Raw genomic sequence first — 18669 nt, forward strand, 5'->3', positions numbered from 1 at the left:
TCTCATTAAAACCTTAATCCCCAGTTCCCTGCGAGGTGAGTCAGCAACAATAAAGCCCCAATGCAGTAGTAAAGTGCAAAGCAATTGATAAAGTGGAGATCTGACCTAATAAAACTCAGTAGTGCTGAAGGTTGCAGTCAGGGATTAGCAGCTGCAAGACGGATCCACGGCCATCAGCATTGGAACAGGCTCAGAGGCTGTGCTGTTTGATACATTCCCATAATGATGACAAAGACAACGGAGGCCATGTTGCTTCGTTCCCAGGGGGAGCAGTGACAAACAGAAGCGATGCTCACGCCATGATTCCATCACCTCCCCCAACAGTGGAAAGCAGCACAGGCTCCCAGGGCCTTCTTGCGGTTTAGTTCCCAGGTCAGGATTTCCCCCTTTGGTGCAAAGCAAGTCTGTCCACACCAGTCTCTCTCTCCACAGGGTCCATTCTCTGGCACGCTGCAGCTCTGCTGAGTCTGGTGCATGGAGAGCCAGCAGGCCTTTCCTGAAGCGGATCACGCAATCCCACGTGACATCGAGCAGCGTGTTGCAGACGACCTGCACGTCTCCTGGGTGCTTTGCAAGTGACACAAATAATAGGCGGGACAGTGAGAGAGAGAAAGCTGAGGGAGGTGCAGGAGAGGGAATGAGCACTCTCAGCTGGGATGCAAAGCCAGGTGGCTGGTTAGCAGCAGGTTGTCTCAGATGCCGGGACCTGCTGAGGAGGAAGCTCCTGCACCAGCAGTGAGGAGAGATGGAGAAGGAGCAAGAGCTGGACGAGCTGAGGAAGCAGAGGGAAGAGAAGCGGCTTGGGCCAGGCCATGGACGGTTCCAAGGCCTGGGTTGAACTAGATCCTGAAATGAAGGGCTGGGGAGGAACCAGGGCAGTTTGAAGGTCACAGGAATAAGAGATGGAAAAGACGCCCTGAGCTCATCCAGCACCACTTCCTCTCCTCAGGGTGGAAGCAGGATTGCTTCCCGCAGCACATTTGCCACAGCTAAGGGCCCCATGAGATGGCTGCTGTTGAGCCGGATCAATTCACGTACCCACAGCTGGGCACCCAAGAGCCGTACCAGTGAAGACTAGGGTTCAACCTCCTCAGTGCAAAGCTATTTACTGGAAAGCGGATATCACAGACGAACAGAAAAGGCTGTACAACGCCTCTCAGTAATAAGCCTCAATTCCCCAAGCATAAACCCTCAGTAACTCTGCTGGCAGGAGGGACAACAGGGATTGGCTGGCATGTAGATATCGTCAAATATTCACCCGGGCACCTGATGTTTTGCTGGTCTACAGGGTCAGTTCATCCCAGAGTCACCATGACACACCCCCACGTTACACACCAGGCAAACTGGCCATGGGCTGACCGTGATCGTTGGTCTGTCACGTCAGCACAGCTGCACACACAGGGCCTGGATAAACATTCATGGCTCATTCAGTGCCAAGTGCAGGTTCTGTGTCAGTGACTTGCCATACACTCTGTCTAGTGCAAAGAGGCTTTGCTCCTGGAATCCGTTAGCACCCGAGACTGACCACGCTTTACTAGCTGTCTGTCAACCACAGCGATTCAGTGTCATTTCGGACCGTCCCAGCAGCTGCCCTGGGAGATGATCCCTCCTCCTGTTAGACTAGGGCTCAGTAAGTGCGTCCTGCTCTGAGGCAGGAGTATTTCAGGACAGGCTGACCTGGTCCCTCTCTGCACAGGGGGCTCTTGACTGTGCACGTGGGGAGCGGGGACTCGGGGCCAGACCTGGACTTTCAGAACCAGCACTCTGGACAAGAACGTTTGTCTTTGAAAGCGGCCAATGACTACAGCTCAGTTCATTGGGGACCTGCTATTGGAGCCCAAATCAAGGGCCCCTGGCACTGTAGGGTCCCTGGGGCAAAAGACCTTCGGGTCAACAGCGTGTGTCCCCAAGGAGCAGTATTAAGGAGCCTGTCAGAATCCAAACTCTGCCTCTTCTGGGGCTGGTGGGTCACTGGTCCCGCTCCTGCAGTGAGGGTGGCTGGACAGCGCACAGAGAGAGAGGAAAAGGGCCCTTAAAAGCCACGTGGCACTGAGTCCTGGAGCAAGGCAGCCTCGAGCCACCCGAACGAGCCCTCACATTCATGAGCATTCAGTTAGCCAAATGCACTGGAGAGCCCCGGGGCCTGGCTGGGGAAAGACGCCCAGAAACCCCCGTTTTCTTCAGCAAGTCAAAGCCCCGCAGCTGCCAACCAACCAGATGCAGCAGGAAGTTTTAGCAGAAGCCCTGTGTGCAGCCCAAGGACTGCGGGATAAGATAGGACAGTGAACTTCGCTCCCGGCTTCCCCTCATTAACGTTCGCTCTGCCGCGTGCGTGTTCTTCTTTCAGCACAGGCACGGCAGAATGTTTGCTTCCACGGGGCTGGCGCTCGCTGTGCTCTCGCTCGCAGCCTGCGCCCCTCTGCAAAACAGAGGCAACCGCAGCCAACTCCTGCTGGTCTCCTTCGACGGCTTTCGGTGGAACTACGACCAGGATGTGGACACCCCGAATCTGGATGCCCTGGCGAGAGAGGGGGTGAAGGCCCGTTACATGACGCCTGCCTTCGTCACCATTACCAGCCCGTGCCACTTCACCCTGGTGACTGGTGAGCACCTGTAAACCCCCTAGGCAGAGACGGGAGCAGGCTGGGATGAGGGGCCTGGGAGGGGCATAATCAAAACCCCCAGCCCAGAAGCATCCTCTGTTCTGTCCTTCGCATGCACTTAGCGCACAGTCCAATTTGCACTAATGACACCCTCCGGCTGTGACCTCAGCGCCCACTTCACCGCCTCCCCCAGGCTTCTACTGCCCATTTGTTCAGCCTTCAGCAAACAGCCTTGCTCCACGCTCCAGACACTTCTTTGCTGGCCCCTGGCGTGGATTTCACTGCACTTAAAGGCAAGGAAGCTGCTCAGCGCCTGCTGCGGTGGCGCCGATGTCCCAGTCATGCTGGTTCTGTGGCCATTTCAGTGCGTTGGATGGCATCTGATTGCCGAAACCCCCAAAGATCCCCATAGGGATGGGGATGGTATGAAACACACAGGCAGACCTGACCCGTGCCCTCAAGGCTTCCAGTCTAAGGCCAAACCAGCTGATGGACGTGGAAGGGAGCAAGCAAAAGGACCTGTGTGCTGGAGACACGGGGCTCGTTCCTGACGTCTCCCAGCTGTTTGCTTTATTTTTATTGCAAAACTGGAGTGTTTGTTTTTTGGTGGGGTGCAGCCAGGGGGGAGGTGAGGGAGAAGAAAGGGTTACTGTGGCAGGAGGGGGAGAGGTAAGCTGAGGGAGGAGGGGGATGCTGGGCAGCCAAGAGGAGCAGTGGCAGGAGGTCGGACATAGGGGACTAAACCCAACAGCAGCACGGCAAATGCCAAACCAACTGCAGGGCATGTACTCCAGAGCTGAGAGCGGTGATAGTGGGAGGCTCAGAATCCTCCCCCCCGCCCCGACTGCTGCTGCTGTTCCCCATGTGTGGGTGGGTGGGGAGGCCATGGTCCGGCTGGGGCTGGGGCAGGGCAGAGGGGTCTGGAAGGAATTCCCTGGGAGGTGCTCCCTCTCCACATTTCTGCCCATCCTTTGCCCCCGCTGAGGTTTGCTTTCATGTTTGCAAATCACCAGGCTGAGAGGAAAGAAAGAGAAGGGGGGGGGAAAGGAGAGAAAGAGCAAATGAGAGAGAAAGGAGGTGGAGTGTCAGCCTGACAGTGACCAACTGCTCATCTGCAGCCTCCCACGTGAACTGGCCTCCCCACCGGGGACAGAGCTGGCAATTTCCTGAAGAGCCTTATTGAATCCAGTAGAAGTATCTTTGGGATCCATTGTATTAAAAACAACGTTTATGTAGAATTGGGGGCTGGGACTGCATGTAATCTCTTGGGACCAGGAGATGTGATGTGAGGCCAGGGAGCTCCAAAGACAATACTGAAAATGGTCCAGACAAGAATGGACTTTTGGGACGATATAGGGCAAGTGGATTCCTGGAGAAGACCATGGAGAAGATCAATGCAAATTGCCCACCTCAGATTATGCACAAACCCTGCCTTGTGACGCTACACCCTGAGGAGAGGGGTTTGTCTGCTGAGCACCTCTCCCCAGAGATCAAACCACTGAGCTGTATCAGAAACGATGACCTGCCCAGCTGGTTGTTCTGGTTCTGAGTCAGAACCAGTGATGAGAGTTTGTTTAGTTGGGGGCAGGCCTGCTTAGAGCAGAGGTTGGATTAGATACCTCCTGAGGTCCCTTCCAACCCTACCGTCTACGAGTCTATGAACTTGTGACCACGGGGAAAAGGCAGCTGTGGGGTTTGAAGGACTGACACCTACCAGAGCCCGGGGTTGGAGTTGCGGGTGACCTCTGGTAAGCTTTTTAGCATGTGTGTAGGTTCTTTCATTGGTTTTCATGTGCTCTGTGTAACGCTTCTCCCTTAGGAATAAATGTGCTTGCTTAGAGCCGTAGGTAACTGTTCATAGCCTTTGGAGAGACAGCAAACCGCAGGCGCTGGGAATATTGCAGGGTAAGGCAGGAGAATGTGCAGCCTTAAAAACCCTGGTCAGGTGGGAAAGAGACGTAGGTCTCCACCCAAAAGAGGTGATGGTGGGGGAGATCTAGGTTGGACATTAGGAAAACGTTTTTCACTAGGAGGATGGTGAAGCACTGGAATGGGTTACCCAGGGAGGTGGTAGAATCTCCATCCGTAGAGATTTTTAAGCTGCGGCTTGACAAAGCCTGGCTGGGATGATTTAGCTGGGGTTGGTCCTGCTTTGAGCAGGGGGTTAGACTAGATACCGCCTGAGGTCCCTTCCAACCCTCATCTTCTAGGATTCTATGTCTGGGAGAGGGAAACCGTTAAGTGGGTGCCCCTGGTGGACCACAGAGAGGGAATATAGGTGCAATTACCCTGAGCCTCTGACATTAACCTGTCTCCACACCAACCTCTCCCTGTCTCTCTCTCGGCAGGGAAGTACATAGAGAATCACGGTGTGGTTCACAACATGTGGTACAACACCAGCACTGGCCAGAAGTTACCCTATTACAACACCCAGGGGGTCTCCAAGTGGTGGGACAATGGCAGCCTGCCCATCTGGATCACAGCACAGAGACAGGTAGGTGGCGGCAGCCCCTTCTCAGATTCCTGGTGCTTCCTAGCATTCATAATAACAGCAGCACTTTGTCCTTCCCCGAGCCTCCCTCCACGGGCTCAGCGTGCTTTATAGGCATTCATCAGTTCAGCCTCACAACCCCCCAGAAGGGAGATTGTACAGATTGGGAGCTGGGGCCCACGGTGAATCAGTGACTGAGCCAGGAATAGAACCCAGGAGTCCAGATGCACAGGCCTCTCCACCCTCCATCAGACCATCTACACACTCTCACACTGTGACTGTAGCTGACTGTGGCAGGGACCCACAAGGGAGAGGGTGACTCCAAACCTTACTTAGAACCTTCTAGCACTTCTCAGCTCCTGAGTGCTGGAGGCCAGCTTTAGAAAAGGTCTCCAGAAATGCACATGGGAACGGTGCCAACACGCCTGTTTGCACGTTCAGAAATCTGTATCCTGTGCACATGCAGCCAGGGAGACGAGTGCCTAACTGTCCAGTTACACCCAGCTACATACACACAGAAATGCAGGTCTGGGGCTTACAGACAGAGAAATGCTGCCATTTTGCAAGTGCGGTTAAGCAACCTTTGGAAACGTGGCCCTAGCATTTTGAGTTTCAGCCCCAGTCTGGATGAGTGAAACCCTTACTCGAGTATTGGGCTGCTTGCATTGCCACAGTGGGTATAATAGTCCACTGCACTGTGACGTGTTCATTCACTCCAGCGAAAGCTCTGCTGCCCATTTTCAGAAGACGGAGATTCTTGGTGCTATGGACCCGCAACAACATCCAGAGAGAATCTAATTTTTTCACTTGGGATTCCACAGCATCTAGGAGTCACACTTGGGAAGGGAAGGCAGAATCCTTGATGTTCCTCACCACTCTTTTAGCTCCCCCACTTAGCCGGCAATATAACATGGATGTTGTATTTTTAAAACATATTGCAAATATCCTACGGGAAATGTTGGTTTGAAATGCCAGATGGTTGAAAGTAGAGGGAAATCCGTCTAATGAGACACCACCTGTATTGTCTGAACAACTCACCTAAACAAAGTTTTTCCAAACTTTACTAAACTCACAATGTGCCTCTGCAGATCCACTCATCCAACTGAAGCATGCTCACACGGCCTGGTGAAAGTCACCATTGGCAGAGGGACAGCACAAAGTCTATGCACCACGTAAGACCACAAGGCTGATGCACCATTTCAGTCCCACTTGAGCCCCTGGGGGGCCACTTAACACCCATTTGAGGGCTCAAGTGGGACATAAGTGGTCCTTAGCTGCATTGTGGTCTTGTGCATTGTGGTCCTCCACTGCATTTCACCCTCAAAGCCCCCTCTAGTTATTGCGTAACAGAAAAACTCACAATTTAGCACTAAAAATACCCACATCCATATAAAAACCCAAGACACAACTTGACATTTCCTGACTACAGTTGTGTGTGACAGGCAAAGGGCAATCTGTGACCTGTCACAGCCATGTTAACACCTCTCATGGCAATTGACAGGCCAGTTACACCACCCACCCACCCACCCACCCACACACACCCTCCTGTCCCAGCAAAGTGGTTGCAACAATTATGATCATTCTGTTAAAAACAGCAGAAAACTCAGTCAGTTTCAGAGGTAAATTTCAGTCCCGTTAATGCAGCGATCCAGATTAGCCACATCCTGTTTAAGACGCTGGACCCTGAAAGTGCCCTTTGCCCGAATCAGTGACGGGAGGTGGATGACAGGCTGGTGGCTAGGGGAAGGAAGGGAAACACAGGGGGTTGGATAGACTGAAGTGAGTAACTAGGGGACAATTCTGGCCTGAAATGTCATTCTGGCTAACAGGGTTTAAAGACAGGCTCCCTCTTCTTCCCGGGGGGGAATGCGACCTACCAAGGTGAGCAGGTGAACGTGAAGAAAGTGGAGTCCCTTTTCCACAAATACAACAATGAAACTGAGTGGATGCAGAACATCGACACCGTCATGAAGTGGTTCGTGCAGGACAATCTAGACTTAGTCACTCTCTACTTTGGGGAGCCAGACTCCACGGGACACAAATATGGCCCTGAATCCCAAGAGAGGAAAGACATGGTCAGCCAGGTGGATCGAGCTGTCGGCTACCTAAGGAAACGCATCAAGGAGAATGGCCTAAATTCGACACTCAACCTGATCATCACATCTGACCATGGGATGGGCACGGTCATAAAGGAGAATGAAATTTTCCTCAAACAAGTGCAGAACTTCTCCTTCCAGGACATCCAGTTTGAACTCTTGGATTATGGACCAAACGGGCTACTGGTGCCAAAAGAAGGTAAACTAGAACAGGTGTACCAGGCTTTGAAAAATGCCCATCCAAAGCTCCACGTCTACAAGAAGGAAGAGTTCCCCAGGAAATTCCACTATGCGAACAACACCCGGATCACTCCCCTGTTGATGTACAGTGACGAAGGATACGTAATCCATGGGGTAAGCTGAAGACACATTCCATTGTCTAAACTTGGACTTGCCTTTCTCACCCTCTTTCCTTATTGTGCTGCTGCATCAGTCTCCTGTTTGTGGCTCCATATCTGCCCCTAGGGGACCAGAGAGCAAGTGTGAAAAATCGGGACAGGGGGCTGGGGGTGATTGGGGCTTTTTCTTACATAGGCGAATAATATCGGGACTGTCCCTATAAAATCAGGACATCTGGTCACCCTATCTGCTCCCCTCTCTGCAAACAGAAAGGGAACACAGGCATAGCCTTCAGCTCCTAATGCAGTGAATTTGCCCTGTTAGAAAGCAGAGTCTTTTCTCCCTGTCCAACCCCAAGACTGTGAGGTTAGACTTTTAAGAAGAGAGCATCCCTTAAGGACGTCTCTCTGATCCGGGAGCCTAGACTCTGGGTGCGCATACACCACAGATTAAGGTGTAACTATAGGGTGGGTCGGCTCAGCTGCACTATCTTTAATCCAGCTAGAATGGGTATCAACAGCACAATCCTGCTGAGGGTCCTGAGCGTATATGCAAGTGGGTAGCCCACACTGACGTCCGTGCCACAACGTCTTCTCTGCTATTGTTACCCCACTAGCTAGAGTGAGGCGAATCCAGGTATGCCTCCCTGTGCTATCATCATACCTTCATTTGCAGTGTAGACCTCCCCTGAGGAAAAGGGGCCAAGGTCCAAACCATCCAGTCACTGTTCCTGCCAAGACTGAACAAAGACCTCCTGCAAACCTAGTCCCACTTACGGAAACTCTAAATCCTTGCACACAACATGGTGCAATTTGGGACAGGGTTTGCTGCAGGCCAGGATTCAGGTGCACTGGCGGAGCTGGGGGGAGGGGGAAGAGGGGGCAGGACTAGCAGAGAACGAGCTGCAGGCCAGGATTCAGCTTTATGGTGGGAGCTTGCACAGAACTGCCTCTGGCCAGTGCTCTCAAACCCTCGCTGTCACTAAGATTAACATTCGGTATTTTAACTTAACAAATGGAAAAGGAAAAGGATCCTAGATCTGGCAGAACATGATGGCTGGCACCCAGTATGGAGCATGGAGAATCTCCTGCAGAATTTCTGCTTTTCCTGCCCCAGAATCTGGTCTGGCTGTGGGGAGACTGAGTGAAAATTAAGGGGCTTGTAGGTTTGGGGCCTCACTGCAACATCTCTTCCCTTTCAGAGATTCAAAGTCCAGTTTAACAAGGGGGAGCATGGCTTTGACAATGAAAACATGAATATGAAAACCATCTTCCGGGCCGTGGGCCCAGCCTTCAAGAAGGGGCTGGAGGTGGAGCCATTTGAGAGCGTGAATATCTATGCCCTCCTCTGCGACCTGTTGGGCATCACACCCGAGCCGCACGATGGGTCCCTGAAAGTCATGCAGCCCATGCTGTCTGGTTATCCGGATCCCGTGGCAGGTGACCAACTCCTCTCACATGCAGCACAGTGCTCTGGACGCCTGGGGTTCTCCCTGGGGTGCCCCTGTCTCTTGGGGGAAACTTACTTGCATCTCTCATCTCTCTCTGTCTCTCAGGCTGCGGGGCAGGCAATGTTTTCTAAGTCATGCCAAAGGCACAGTGCAAACTGCTTCCCAAGGCCCCCCTCTGCCCTCCCTGCTAGTGGGCTGGAGAAGCCAGCTGCGGATGGATTCTTGTTGGAACATTGACACCTAGTGGCAAAACACATTGATTGCTGCTTCCTTCCCTCATTTCCTCCCCCTGCCAGGCGGGAAGTGTCTCTCTAAGGAATCTGTCCCTCCCAGTCCCGGATATTCATTTTATTAGGCAGGAAGGACTTGCCGGGATTCCTTTATCTGGGGACTGAGCATGCGATCTCGGGTTTTGGGAATGATGCGGAAACAGACTGGAAAGCTGGCATCTTGGAGTGCCAGGCAAACAGGTCTCGCTTACACTAGAAAAATTCACCGTTATTTTTTGGCACAGGTGCTCTGAGCAGGGCTAGGTGACACAGTGGTTAAAACGTACACACACACACACACACACAAAATCCACTCTAGGGAAGCGATGTATTCTCCGTCTCTTGGAAACTTCGGATCCAAACCAGATGCCTTTCTGGAAGAGGCGTTAGCCAGCTACAAGTTACTGAGCTCAACACGGGGTAATGGGGTGAAATGTCATGGCCTGAGATATACAGGAGGTCAGACTAGAAGAACTAGGAACAGCATTGCCAATCCCAAATGTTCAAAAATCATGAGTCAGGCTCACCAAAAATCATGAGATTGACTTTAAAACAATGAGATTATGTAAAAATAATAGATTTGGGGTTCTTTTTATTTGCCATCTGCTTTTTGAGCCTTTACGGTACACGGGGCAGGGGGAGGTGTCACATTTTGAAGCTTTCTCCACAGCCACAAGGGCTAGAAACTTGCTTTTTTTTTAAAAAAAAAAAGAATGAAGGCTGAAATCATCACATATCCACTTGACTCCAGGAGCTGGGGCTTTGAGGAAAACAATAATTATCATGAGACTCATGACAAAATCATGAGAGTTGGCAACACTGTAATCCCTTCTGGCCTTAGACTCTAAAAAGACACTTCCACTGGAGATATCCCCAGCAAAGCCGCACTGGTACAGAAAAGCTCTTTGGAGTTTTCCCAGAATAGAAACACTCATGAACATACACGTGAAAAGCCCAATGCTATCTAGAGAATAAGTGTAACAGAGCAGTAGTGAAAATTGCCAGGCTTATCTAGACCCTCTAACTTTGCAACTAAGTTAGCCACTACATCCCTTGAATTTCACCTAAGGAAAGCTGTGCTGATGGCGGAAAGCAAGCTGTATAGTACATGACTACTGAGTAATAATTAAAATACATACCTTAGAGAGAAGAGACTCTCTCATACACATGTCTATGTCACTCTATAAAGATAGCCAAGACCATTATGACGAATTTAGTGTAGGAAGTGAACCAACCGGATAGAAATGTGTGTACCATATTATACTAAAGGTGTAGAAAAACCGATGATATTGAATCCTATTATTTGAGATAGAATATGGCCTCTTGTAATTAAATACTCTGCTATACTCCAGGCCCAGAGCAATTCCACTGAGAGGAATGGGCAGTTCATACCTATTGTATAAGGCTCTCCACAGACTGAGGGAGATGACAGTGCATCAGTTATCTCACACATAGGGGAGAATAACTGAAATTTTAAGCAAAAAAATAAATACATTGAAATCCAAGATTCTGGAGCCCAATTCTGCAGAAAGGGGCAAGGTTAGTAAAATACACCCTGATGTCTGTACACAAGGGAGCAAATCTCAGGTAGCAAATGCAACTGAGTCTTTGGGATTTTCTGACTTTTGAGTGCCTAACAAAGCAGCCTTAGTGATCCTGTAACACAGTTCATTGAATTTGCTAGGTTTTTTATAGGAAAAAGATCCATCATGTGGCATTACATGGTTATGCACTAACTGGACACACTGTCCCTGGTACCGGAAGACCTTCCCTTGAGTAACTTTGGAACTACAAAGCTTTCACTTTCCAAGATATGAAACGAAAGATGGAAGGTCCTAGCAGAACCCTTGGCCCATTCACATGCCCACCTTCAGTGAAGGTTTTTTCACTGCCCAGCCAAGTTAGCCACATGTGCATACTGGGGAACACACTGTGCAACCACAGAGGGAGACAGCCCATGGCTCATAACTTGATCAAAAGAAACCCAATTTTCAGCAGAGCCATCCTGGCACTTTTGTTCCCCTTCCCCCTCAAAGTTCAGAGCTACTTTCATGCCAAATTTCCTCTTTCTACCCCCAGAGGTTTCAATGCTGCATATTTTGAATAGATTGTTGCATGCATGTTTTTAGAATGTGGAAAGTATGTGCCGGCATGTGTTTGTAAACTACAATATGCTGCCCCTAAAGCAAAATCTTCAGGAAATTATTAGTGACTAAAACCAGAAGACGTGAATAGAAATGCTGCAGCAACCCAGGCTAGAGAGGTTCCATCCTGCAGAGTGCAGGGGTCCAGCTCGATAGCGCCAGGGTCTGTTTATGGCCTTGCTCTCTTCAGCAGAAGATGCTAACATGTTACTCTGAATTTCCTTTGGCATTGCAGGATCTGGTGCGCTCTCCCCTCACTCCAAGAAGCTGCAGCTGGTGACGGGACTGACCCTGGTTCTGGGACTATGGCTCGGGATATACTAATCTGCCATGCAGAGGTGAGTAGGCAGCTCCTTCTTGCAATGTCACGAAAGGCTGTGGAAGCGCAGGCTGTCCAGCCCCTCCTGTGCTCGGCTTTTCCCTCTCCCGCTTTTGCCTTAGGCAGTTGGTCCTACCACTGACAGCTCCCCAGTCATCTCCTCTCTCAACAGAGCTCTGGCTAGGCCATCCCTGGTTGCTGCACTTGGCAGAGTTGCACTGTAGGTTGTTACTTTCTCCCAAGGGTATTTACTGCCCAGCTCAGCCTTGCACCATCCAGAGATCCTGGTCATTTACTGTCCTAGGAGCTAGGGCTGAGCTCTGGCTGTGGACTGAAAAGAGCTTCCCTTCAGATTCCTGCACCCTACAGGGAGGTCTGCCAAGGAAGTCTGTGATAGGGGATTATTCCTCTTCATAGCCAGGGTGTGTATGAGTGGGGGTGGGAAGAAGGGGGAAAAGGGTGTGTGAAACTGAATGTTTGTGAGTTAATGGCTATAGATATGCCGTGTGTGAGAGAGAGAGAGAGAAAGGGACAATGTCAAGGGGTGTGTGCGTGTCCCCTGAATGTAAGTGTATGTTGTGGGTCACATCCACAGAAACATGGTTTTCTGTCTCCCACTTCCTGAGCCCAGCTCCCCACACGTCCACAACTGTTTGCACACATTCTCTGCAGATGTAGGGAACAAGTAGCAGCGTTGTTGCATTTTCATATTTTGCCAGCGACAGCACGTTCCATACAACCCTGTGAACGGAGATGTGGAAGAACACTTCTTGGGAAGACAACCCATACCAGTCGCACAGCAGCATGTAGCGCAAGCAGGAGCCCTGCAGCGGGACTGGGATTCCAGGGGTCCCGCAGGACCCGCTCCCATGAGAGCAAGGGCGGGTAAAACGTGCTTTGTTGCAGGTGGGATTGGGTGGGCAAAAACCCCCAGCCACACTGTTGGAATTTGCAGGAAAACATTAAATCACTCAATGGTTTAAGCAAGATTTGTTTTATTCTTTTCGTGGTAAAAATTGCACCTGGACTCCCTTTATAGAGAGAATATATTAACCCCCCCTTGGTTTTTGTTTTTGCTAGTAGCATGGGGGAAACTGTCTCTCTTGCAGGATCTAAGGTTTTTGCAGCTGGGAGCAAGATACAAATGCAAGAAATAATGCAGGAGCGGGTGGCTGTGGGTTTTGTGGGGCAGGACAGGAGCGGAATTAAAAGAAATAGCCCCCGGCAGGGCTCTAGAGCAAGCCCTCTCTGACACATTGCCATGTGATGGACCCAGATGCCCCCCAAGTTACAGCCCAGAGAAAGCCCACGCTTTCCTATCTGCTTTATTACTCATCATCGACAAGCACCACTCTAGTACCTCGCACTGACTTGCTGGGTTACTTCCGCCAAGGCTCTCCACCTCCCTGCCTCACCTATTCCGTCTGGACGGGGGACGGGGGGAAAGGACGAGGTATAGCTAATGAACGGGAAGCACTTTGACCATTCAATGTAAATGCTGAGCACTGAAAGCCCATGGATGCTGTGTGGGACAATGGTGTATGGCCCTCACGCCCTGTTAGACTGCCTTATAACCCCCGTAGGCACACAGCCCTCCCACAGGCCCTTCAAAGAACAGCTGCCCCAGCTCAGCAGTCTTCGGAGAGCTGATCCTGCTCTTGTGAGCAGGGTTTAAGAGGGCCAAGGATCCTGGAGGGATCTAGGGAATCATCTCAGGGTTGCCGGGTCTCAAGATTTTGGGTTTTTTCCCTTGAAATCCCAGTTCCTGGAGTCAGGTGATTACATGACAATTGCAGCTTTCAATAAAAAATAAACAAACAGAGCAAGTTTCCAGCCCTCATGGCTGTGGAGAAAAGGGTGTAAATATGACCCTAACAAGGATCTAAAGGCAGAAGACAAATAAAAAGACCCCACAATGTATTTGTCAGGAAGTATACGCATCATCCCTGGCACCTCCTTTTGTTGGGGTGCAATACAACAAGGGACCCTTGCTGGGCACCTCCCACAAACCATCTGCCTCTCACCAGGCCTTCCAGGGCTCAGCCCTGTTACATGAAGTTCAGTCCCCTTCTGGGGTAATAAGGGCAACTGAAAATACAAGCTAAACCTCCAAATAATAATTCTTCCCCCTCCCCACCTCCTCCTCTCTCAGCAGTCACTGCTGGCCCTCCCAAGAGCTTGATGTTACAGGAAAGGCTTACCTTCTCTGTAGTCATTCCTTCCACACTGCACCCACTCTCTTTAGGAGTCCTTCCTGATTCCCTGCAGCTGGGATCACTAATGATCATGGTCATACCACCATGAGCTGGGGGCCAACAGATAGGTCATAGGTAAGGCTAAGCCTGACTTTTGCATTAAAGGGCCAGCCAGTTTGTAAGAGTATGTTTTTAAAAAAAAATCTCATGATGTTTAAGGCAGTCTCCTGATGTCAGCGCGACTGTACTCACCATAGTCACCCTGCAGCTGCATTTTGTACATTTTTGGCACCTTCTCAGAGCCAGGGCAGCTACTAATCCAAACCTATCATCACACACAGTCTCAGAGTCTCTCTTTTATACACGTACATTCGCCTTGAAATTGTTTTGGACACTTGGTCCCATGCACTTGAGGACATCCCCTGGGATGGCAATGATGATAATGAAGGTAATTTCCATGCCAGCACTGGATGGGTTTATTCCAAACTCCTGGATTCAGCTTTGTCATCTGCTGCATTGGCTCAGTCAGGAGCTGGAGGAAGGGGCAATAAAAACAAGTCCAGAGGCCTCATTGCTTCCTTTCAAGGAGAGAGAAAGGAGTTTACTGAAGTGGGGGTAATCTCCTGCCTGCCCCATTTCCAAAGAGCTGAATAATCTGCAGGAAACAGAGTCCGGTGGCTGCAGGGGGCCCGTGTGGTGCACCCCCGAGATTCTTCTCTTTGGCTATGCAGACAGGTGTGTGTCCTTCCCCATCAACCTCTGCCCCTGCACTCTCCCCTTTTCTACAGCCTCAGATCTCTTCTTCTTTCTGGACCTCAAACAGAGCAGATATGACTTTTTTGCCCCCATTTTCCTCCCAGCACCTGTTACAAGCCAGATTGGTTCCTGCGGGATTCTTCTACGGCCCTGTCAGCATTGAGGAAATTCACACCATTGTAACTGAATCAGGGAGGCTACTCTGGTGAACTATAGAATCCTAGAAGATGAGGATTGTGAAGGACCTCGGGAGGTCATCTAGTCCAACCCCCTGCTCAAAGCAGGACTAACCCCAACTAAATCATCCCAGCCAGGGCTTTGTCAAGATGGGCTTTACAAACCTCTAAGGATGGAGATTCCACCACCTCCCTAGGTAACCCATCCCAGTGCTTCACCACCCTCCTAGTGCAAGTTTTTCCTAATATCCAACCTAGACCTCCCCCACTGCAACTTTAAACCATTGTTCCTTGTTCTGTCATCTGCCACCACTGAGAACAGCCTCGCTCCATCCTCCCTGGAATCCCTTTCAGGTAGTTGAAGGCTACTATCAAATCCCCCCTCATTCTTCTCTTCTGCAGACTAAACAAGCCCAGTTCCCTCAGCCTTTCCTCATAAGTCACGTGCTCCAGCCCCCTCATCATTTTCGTTGTCCTGTGTTGGACTCTCTCCAATTTGTCCACATCCTTTTTGTAGTGGGGGACCCAAAACTGGACACAATACTCTAAATGCGGCCTCACCAGTGCCGAATAGAGGGAAATAATCTGCTGGCAATGCTCCTACTAATGCAGCCCAATATGCAGTTAGCCTTCTTGGCAACAAGGGCACGTTGTTGACTCATATCCAGCTTCTTGTCCACTGTAACCCTCAGGTCCTTTTCTACAGAACTGCTGCCTAGCCAGTCAGTCCCCAGTCTGTAGCTGTGCATGGGATTCTTCCATCCTAAGTGCAAGACTCTGCACTTGTCCTTGTTGAACCTCATCAGATTTATTTTGGCCCAATCTTCCAATTTGTCTAGGTCACTCTGTATCCTATCCCTGCCCTCCAGGATATCTACCACTCCCCCTAGCTTAGTGTCATCTGCAAACTTGCTGAGGGTGCAATCTACCGCAACCTCCAGATCATTAATGAAGATGTTGAACAAAACCCCTTATGTAGATCACTGTGCAGCTTACATCATATGTCGGCCTTTACTTTTGCTCTTAAAATTGAGAGTTGGGTCACTGATAAACAGCTGCTCTATTCCACCCCAGAAGCGACTGCATTTCGGTAGCAGTTGAACTGATTCCAGTATAGCTTGCAGCATTGGCTCATAAAGCTTGTAGGGATCGGAGCCATAGACTAAAATCATTACCAGCCAACGCCAGGCAAGGCTTTATGGAAGGACAATTTGACAGATGGGAGGAAGCTTGCCCCTCCTGGTCGGGGGCTGCAGGAATCAGGGCAGCCCTTACAGCTCCCCTAAAATTGCACTTTTCAGAGAGACACAGGGAAAGACCAGCGAACAGGCCAACGGCGCTGCTCTTAACCAAAGAGGTTCCAGTGCTCAGGGCCGTACTGCACACCCGCTGGCTGCTGCTGTGTTCCCTCACTCCGGCCAAACACCAGCAGGCACTAACTGCTTAGTGTAAAGCTCCGGAGGTGCCTTCCACATGAACGGCCCGCATGGGAAACCACATTTCCTTCTGTCATTGCCAGCAAGTGTGCTGGGCTCGCGAGACGGGGGCTGGGCATTTCTGTTGCACTTCGAAGACCTCGCACCTTTTCCCTGCCCCTCCAGCTGTGGCATTGAGGGCTCCAGGGCAGCTGCACCCATCCCCATCCCCATCCCCGATGCTGAACTGCCTCTCCCCAGCCAGTGCCTCAACACAGGGGCTTGATAAACATCTGTTGCCATAGTGACTGGCTCTAGCTGCTTTCACCCACTAACGAGATGAAACCAGAAATGCAGGCTACGCACACAAAAACAGGAAGCAAACGTGTTGTTGGGGGTGGGGTCGGGACTGCACTGCTGAGTGTAAACAGCCCCTTATGCAAATGACGCAGAGGTTCCTCCTATGGGAGCAAGGTGGGCCAGAGCCAAAAATACTCCTACTACTAACAAATAGTGATAACACAGTTTGGCAGCTTTATAGTAATGTCACCGTCCATCCTGTTTTGCAAAGGACAGTATTAGCATCGCCGTTTAACAGATAGGGAAACCGAGGCACAGAAAAGTGATTTAACTGACTCAAGCTCACACCATGAGTCAGTGGCAAAGCCAGGAATTGAACCAGGAGTCCTGACCCATGCTCTGCAGGGTTCCCCAACTGGAAGTGCTGGGGGGTGCTCTGGGGGGGGGGGGTGGAATGCACGGAGTCTGTTCTGCATGGCTGCAGTGGTGTGTATGGCTAATTTAGGTGGCTAGAGTGGGAGAGACGAGGCATGAGAGATCCACAGAGCGGGGAGGTCTGTACATGCCCTGTCCACGTGGCTGTGGAGAGCATTTTGAATGAAGCCAGCCATGGCTGGCATGGCCAGGGTCCCATCTTGGATGGACAGCGTCTTAGGAAGTTTATAGTGACCAGCTTCCTGATTTTCTAAGTCCTTTTCAAAACAAATTTCCTTTTCACCTGTTCCAAGTGGGATTGGAAACTCACTGAAAAATTAGACAGGGGCTTTGCAAGGGAACCCTCAAGTGTAGCTGAGAGACCTTGAAGGCAGAGACCCTTATGGCTGCAGAGTGAGTGGGACCCAAGACCCCGGGCCACACTCACCCTGCTTCTGCTTCTCTCCTCATCTGCTTGCTTTCTCCCTGCTTTCTGGTTCCCTGCAGCTGCCTGCAACTAAATAAATGCCCATGTTGCTGTGTTTGCAATGAGTGTCCAGGAAAATCCCTCAGGTTTCATGGCTAAACTTCTACCCAGGACTTGCCATGCTGGTCCAGGCTTTGGACAATGGCTTTTATTGTTTCAGCTGTCACTACCCAAAGGGGTATAACTGCTCCTTATTTAGCCTGAATGAACCTGGTTACTGCACCAGATCTGTGTCTGATGGTGGCCATTAATACCTTCCAGCAGAACACATCCACCTGGAAAGTCAGGCTGGAAGCATAAAGAGACTGAAGGGAAAAGAAAAAAAAGAAACGTTAAGCTGCAGCAGCTTTGGAAGGGGGTGGTGGGGGTGACACAGGCAGGGTCAAACAAGGTCCCCTTGGGGAAAGGGGTGTGCGGGGCCATGGGGTTCCATGCCCAGAGACTCTCCCATGGGTTGGCCCGGCAGCTCTGCAGATGTGCTGCAATACTGTTTGCAGACAGGCGATGGCTCCCACGCGGTGTTGATGTCAACAACTGTGACTGTTTCAAACCCTCCCAGCAGCAGCTGCAGGGTCAGAAGGCAAAGGAGAAACTTATAATAAAACCCCATCCAGGAACTTTTCATTGAATGTAAAACTTATAGGTTTGGTTGCTATGGAACCCAGCCTTACGTAGGGCTTTTACCCCTCTGGTGAGAACGCTGGATTGTTTCCCTGAGGTAATAAACTGCTCTTGGGTTTCAGATTTAAATGACTCTGATTTACCTTGGAAGGCATTCCCTGTGCTCCCGAGGCTAGTCAGTAACAAATGAAATGCTGCAGCTTTAAACGGAGCTAAGCCAGCACACAAGATTTGAAATCCTGCCACTCCTGAACTTTGAGGCAGTGCCTCCTGAGACCTGCATCCTGCCTTTGGCGGCACCAGAACATGCAACATCAAACCCACAATGCCCTGACGGACAGTTGGATTCCCATCCAAATCTGAACTTCATAGCTTGGGTCCAGGCCTCCCGAGACCCTCCCTGGGGGCACAGATGTGCGAGAGGCAGTGAATTGCACACCCCAGGCACTTGGCAGAGCAGAAATGGAGACACAGGCAGATGCACAGCTGGTGTGGACACACGTGCATGCGCACGCACTTCCATTGATGTCAATGGTTTGACAGTTTGCACCAGCTAGGGATCTGCCCCATTGACTGTTGGGGGTTGACAAGGGT

At 50.7% G+C, this 18669-nt stretch overlaps 1 protein-coding gene across 1 annotated transcript; it reads left to right on the plus strand.

Moving 5' to 3' along the window:
* The first annotated feature begins 2154 nt into the window (after positions 1 to 2154).
* Positions 2155 to 12692, plus strand: ENPP7 (ectonucleotide pyrophosphatase/phosphodiesterase 7). The gene is made up of 6 exons (XM_067547202.1): positions 2155 to 2603; positions 4952 to 5097; positions 6924 to 7544; positions 8731 to 8968; positions 11628 to 11730; positions 12431 to 12692. Exons 1-5 carry the CDS (start codon positions 2363 to 2365, stop codon positions 11714 to 11716), a joined length of 1335 nt encoding a protein of 444 aa, XP_067403303.1. The 5' UTR covers positions 2155 to 2362; the 3' UTR covers positions 11717 to 11730; positions 12431 to 12692.
* Positions 12693 to 18669: the final 5977 nt, after the last annotated feature.

This window comes from Emydura macquarii, unplaced genomic scaffold, assembly GCF_026122565.2.
Source record: "Emydura macquarii macquarii isolate MOO-44397 ecotype Brisbane River unplaced genomic scaffold, CSIRO-AGI_Emac_v2 contig_1230, whole genome shotgun sequence".
Classification (NCBI taxonomy): domain Eukaryota; kingdom Metazoa; phylum Chordata; order Testudines; family Chelidae; genus Emydura; species Emydura macquarii.

Bases quoted from the DNA above. Each gene is read 5' to 3' on its own strand.
- ENPP7 (XM_067547202.1), top strand. From the start codon at position 2,363: ATGTTTGCTTCCACGGGGCTGGCGCTCGCTGTGCTCTCGCTCGCAGCC. The intron at 2,604-4,951 runs GTGAGCACCTGT...CTCTCTCGGCAG, and splicing joins CCACTTCACCCTGGTGACTG to GGAAGTACATAGAGAATCAC. The intron at 8,969-11,627 runs GTGACCAACTCC...TTGGCATTGCAG, and splicing joins TTATCCGGATCCCGTGGCAG to GATCTGGTGCGCTCTCCCCT.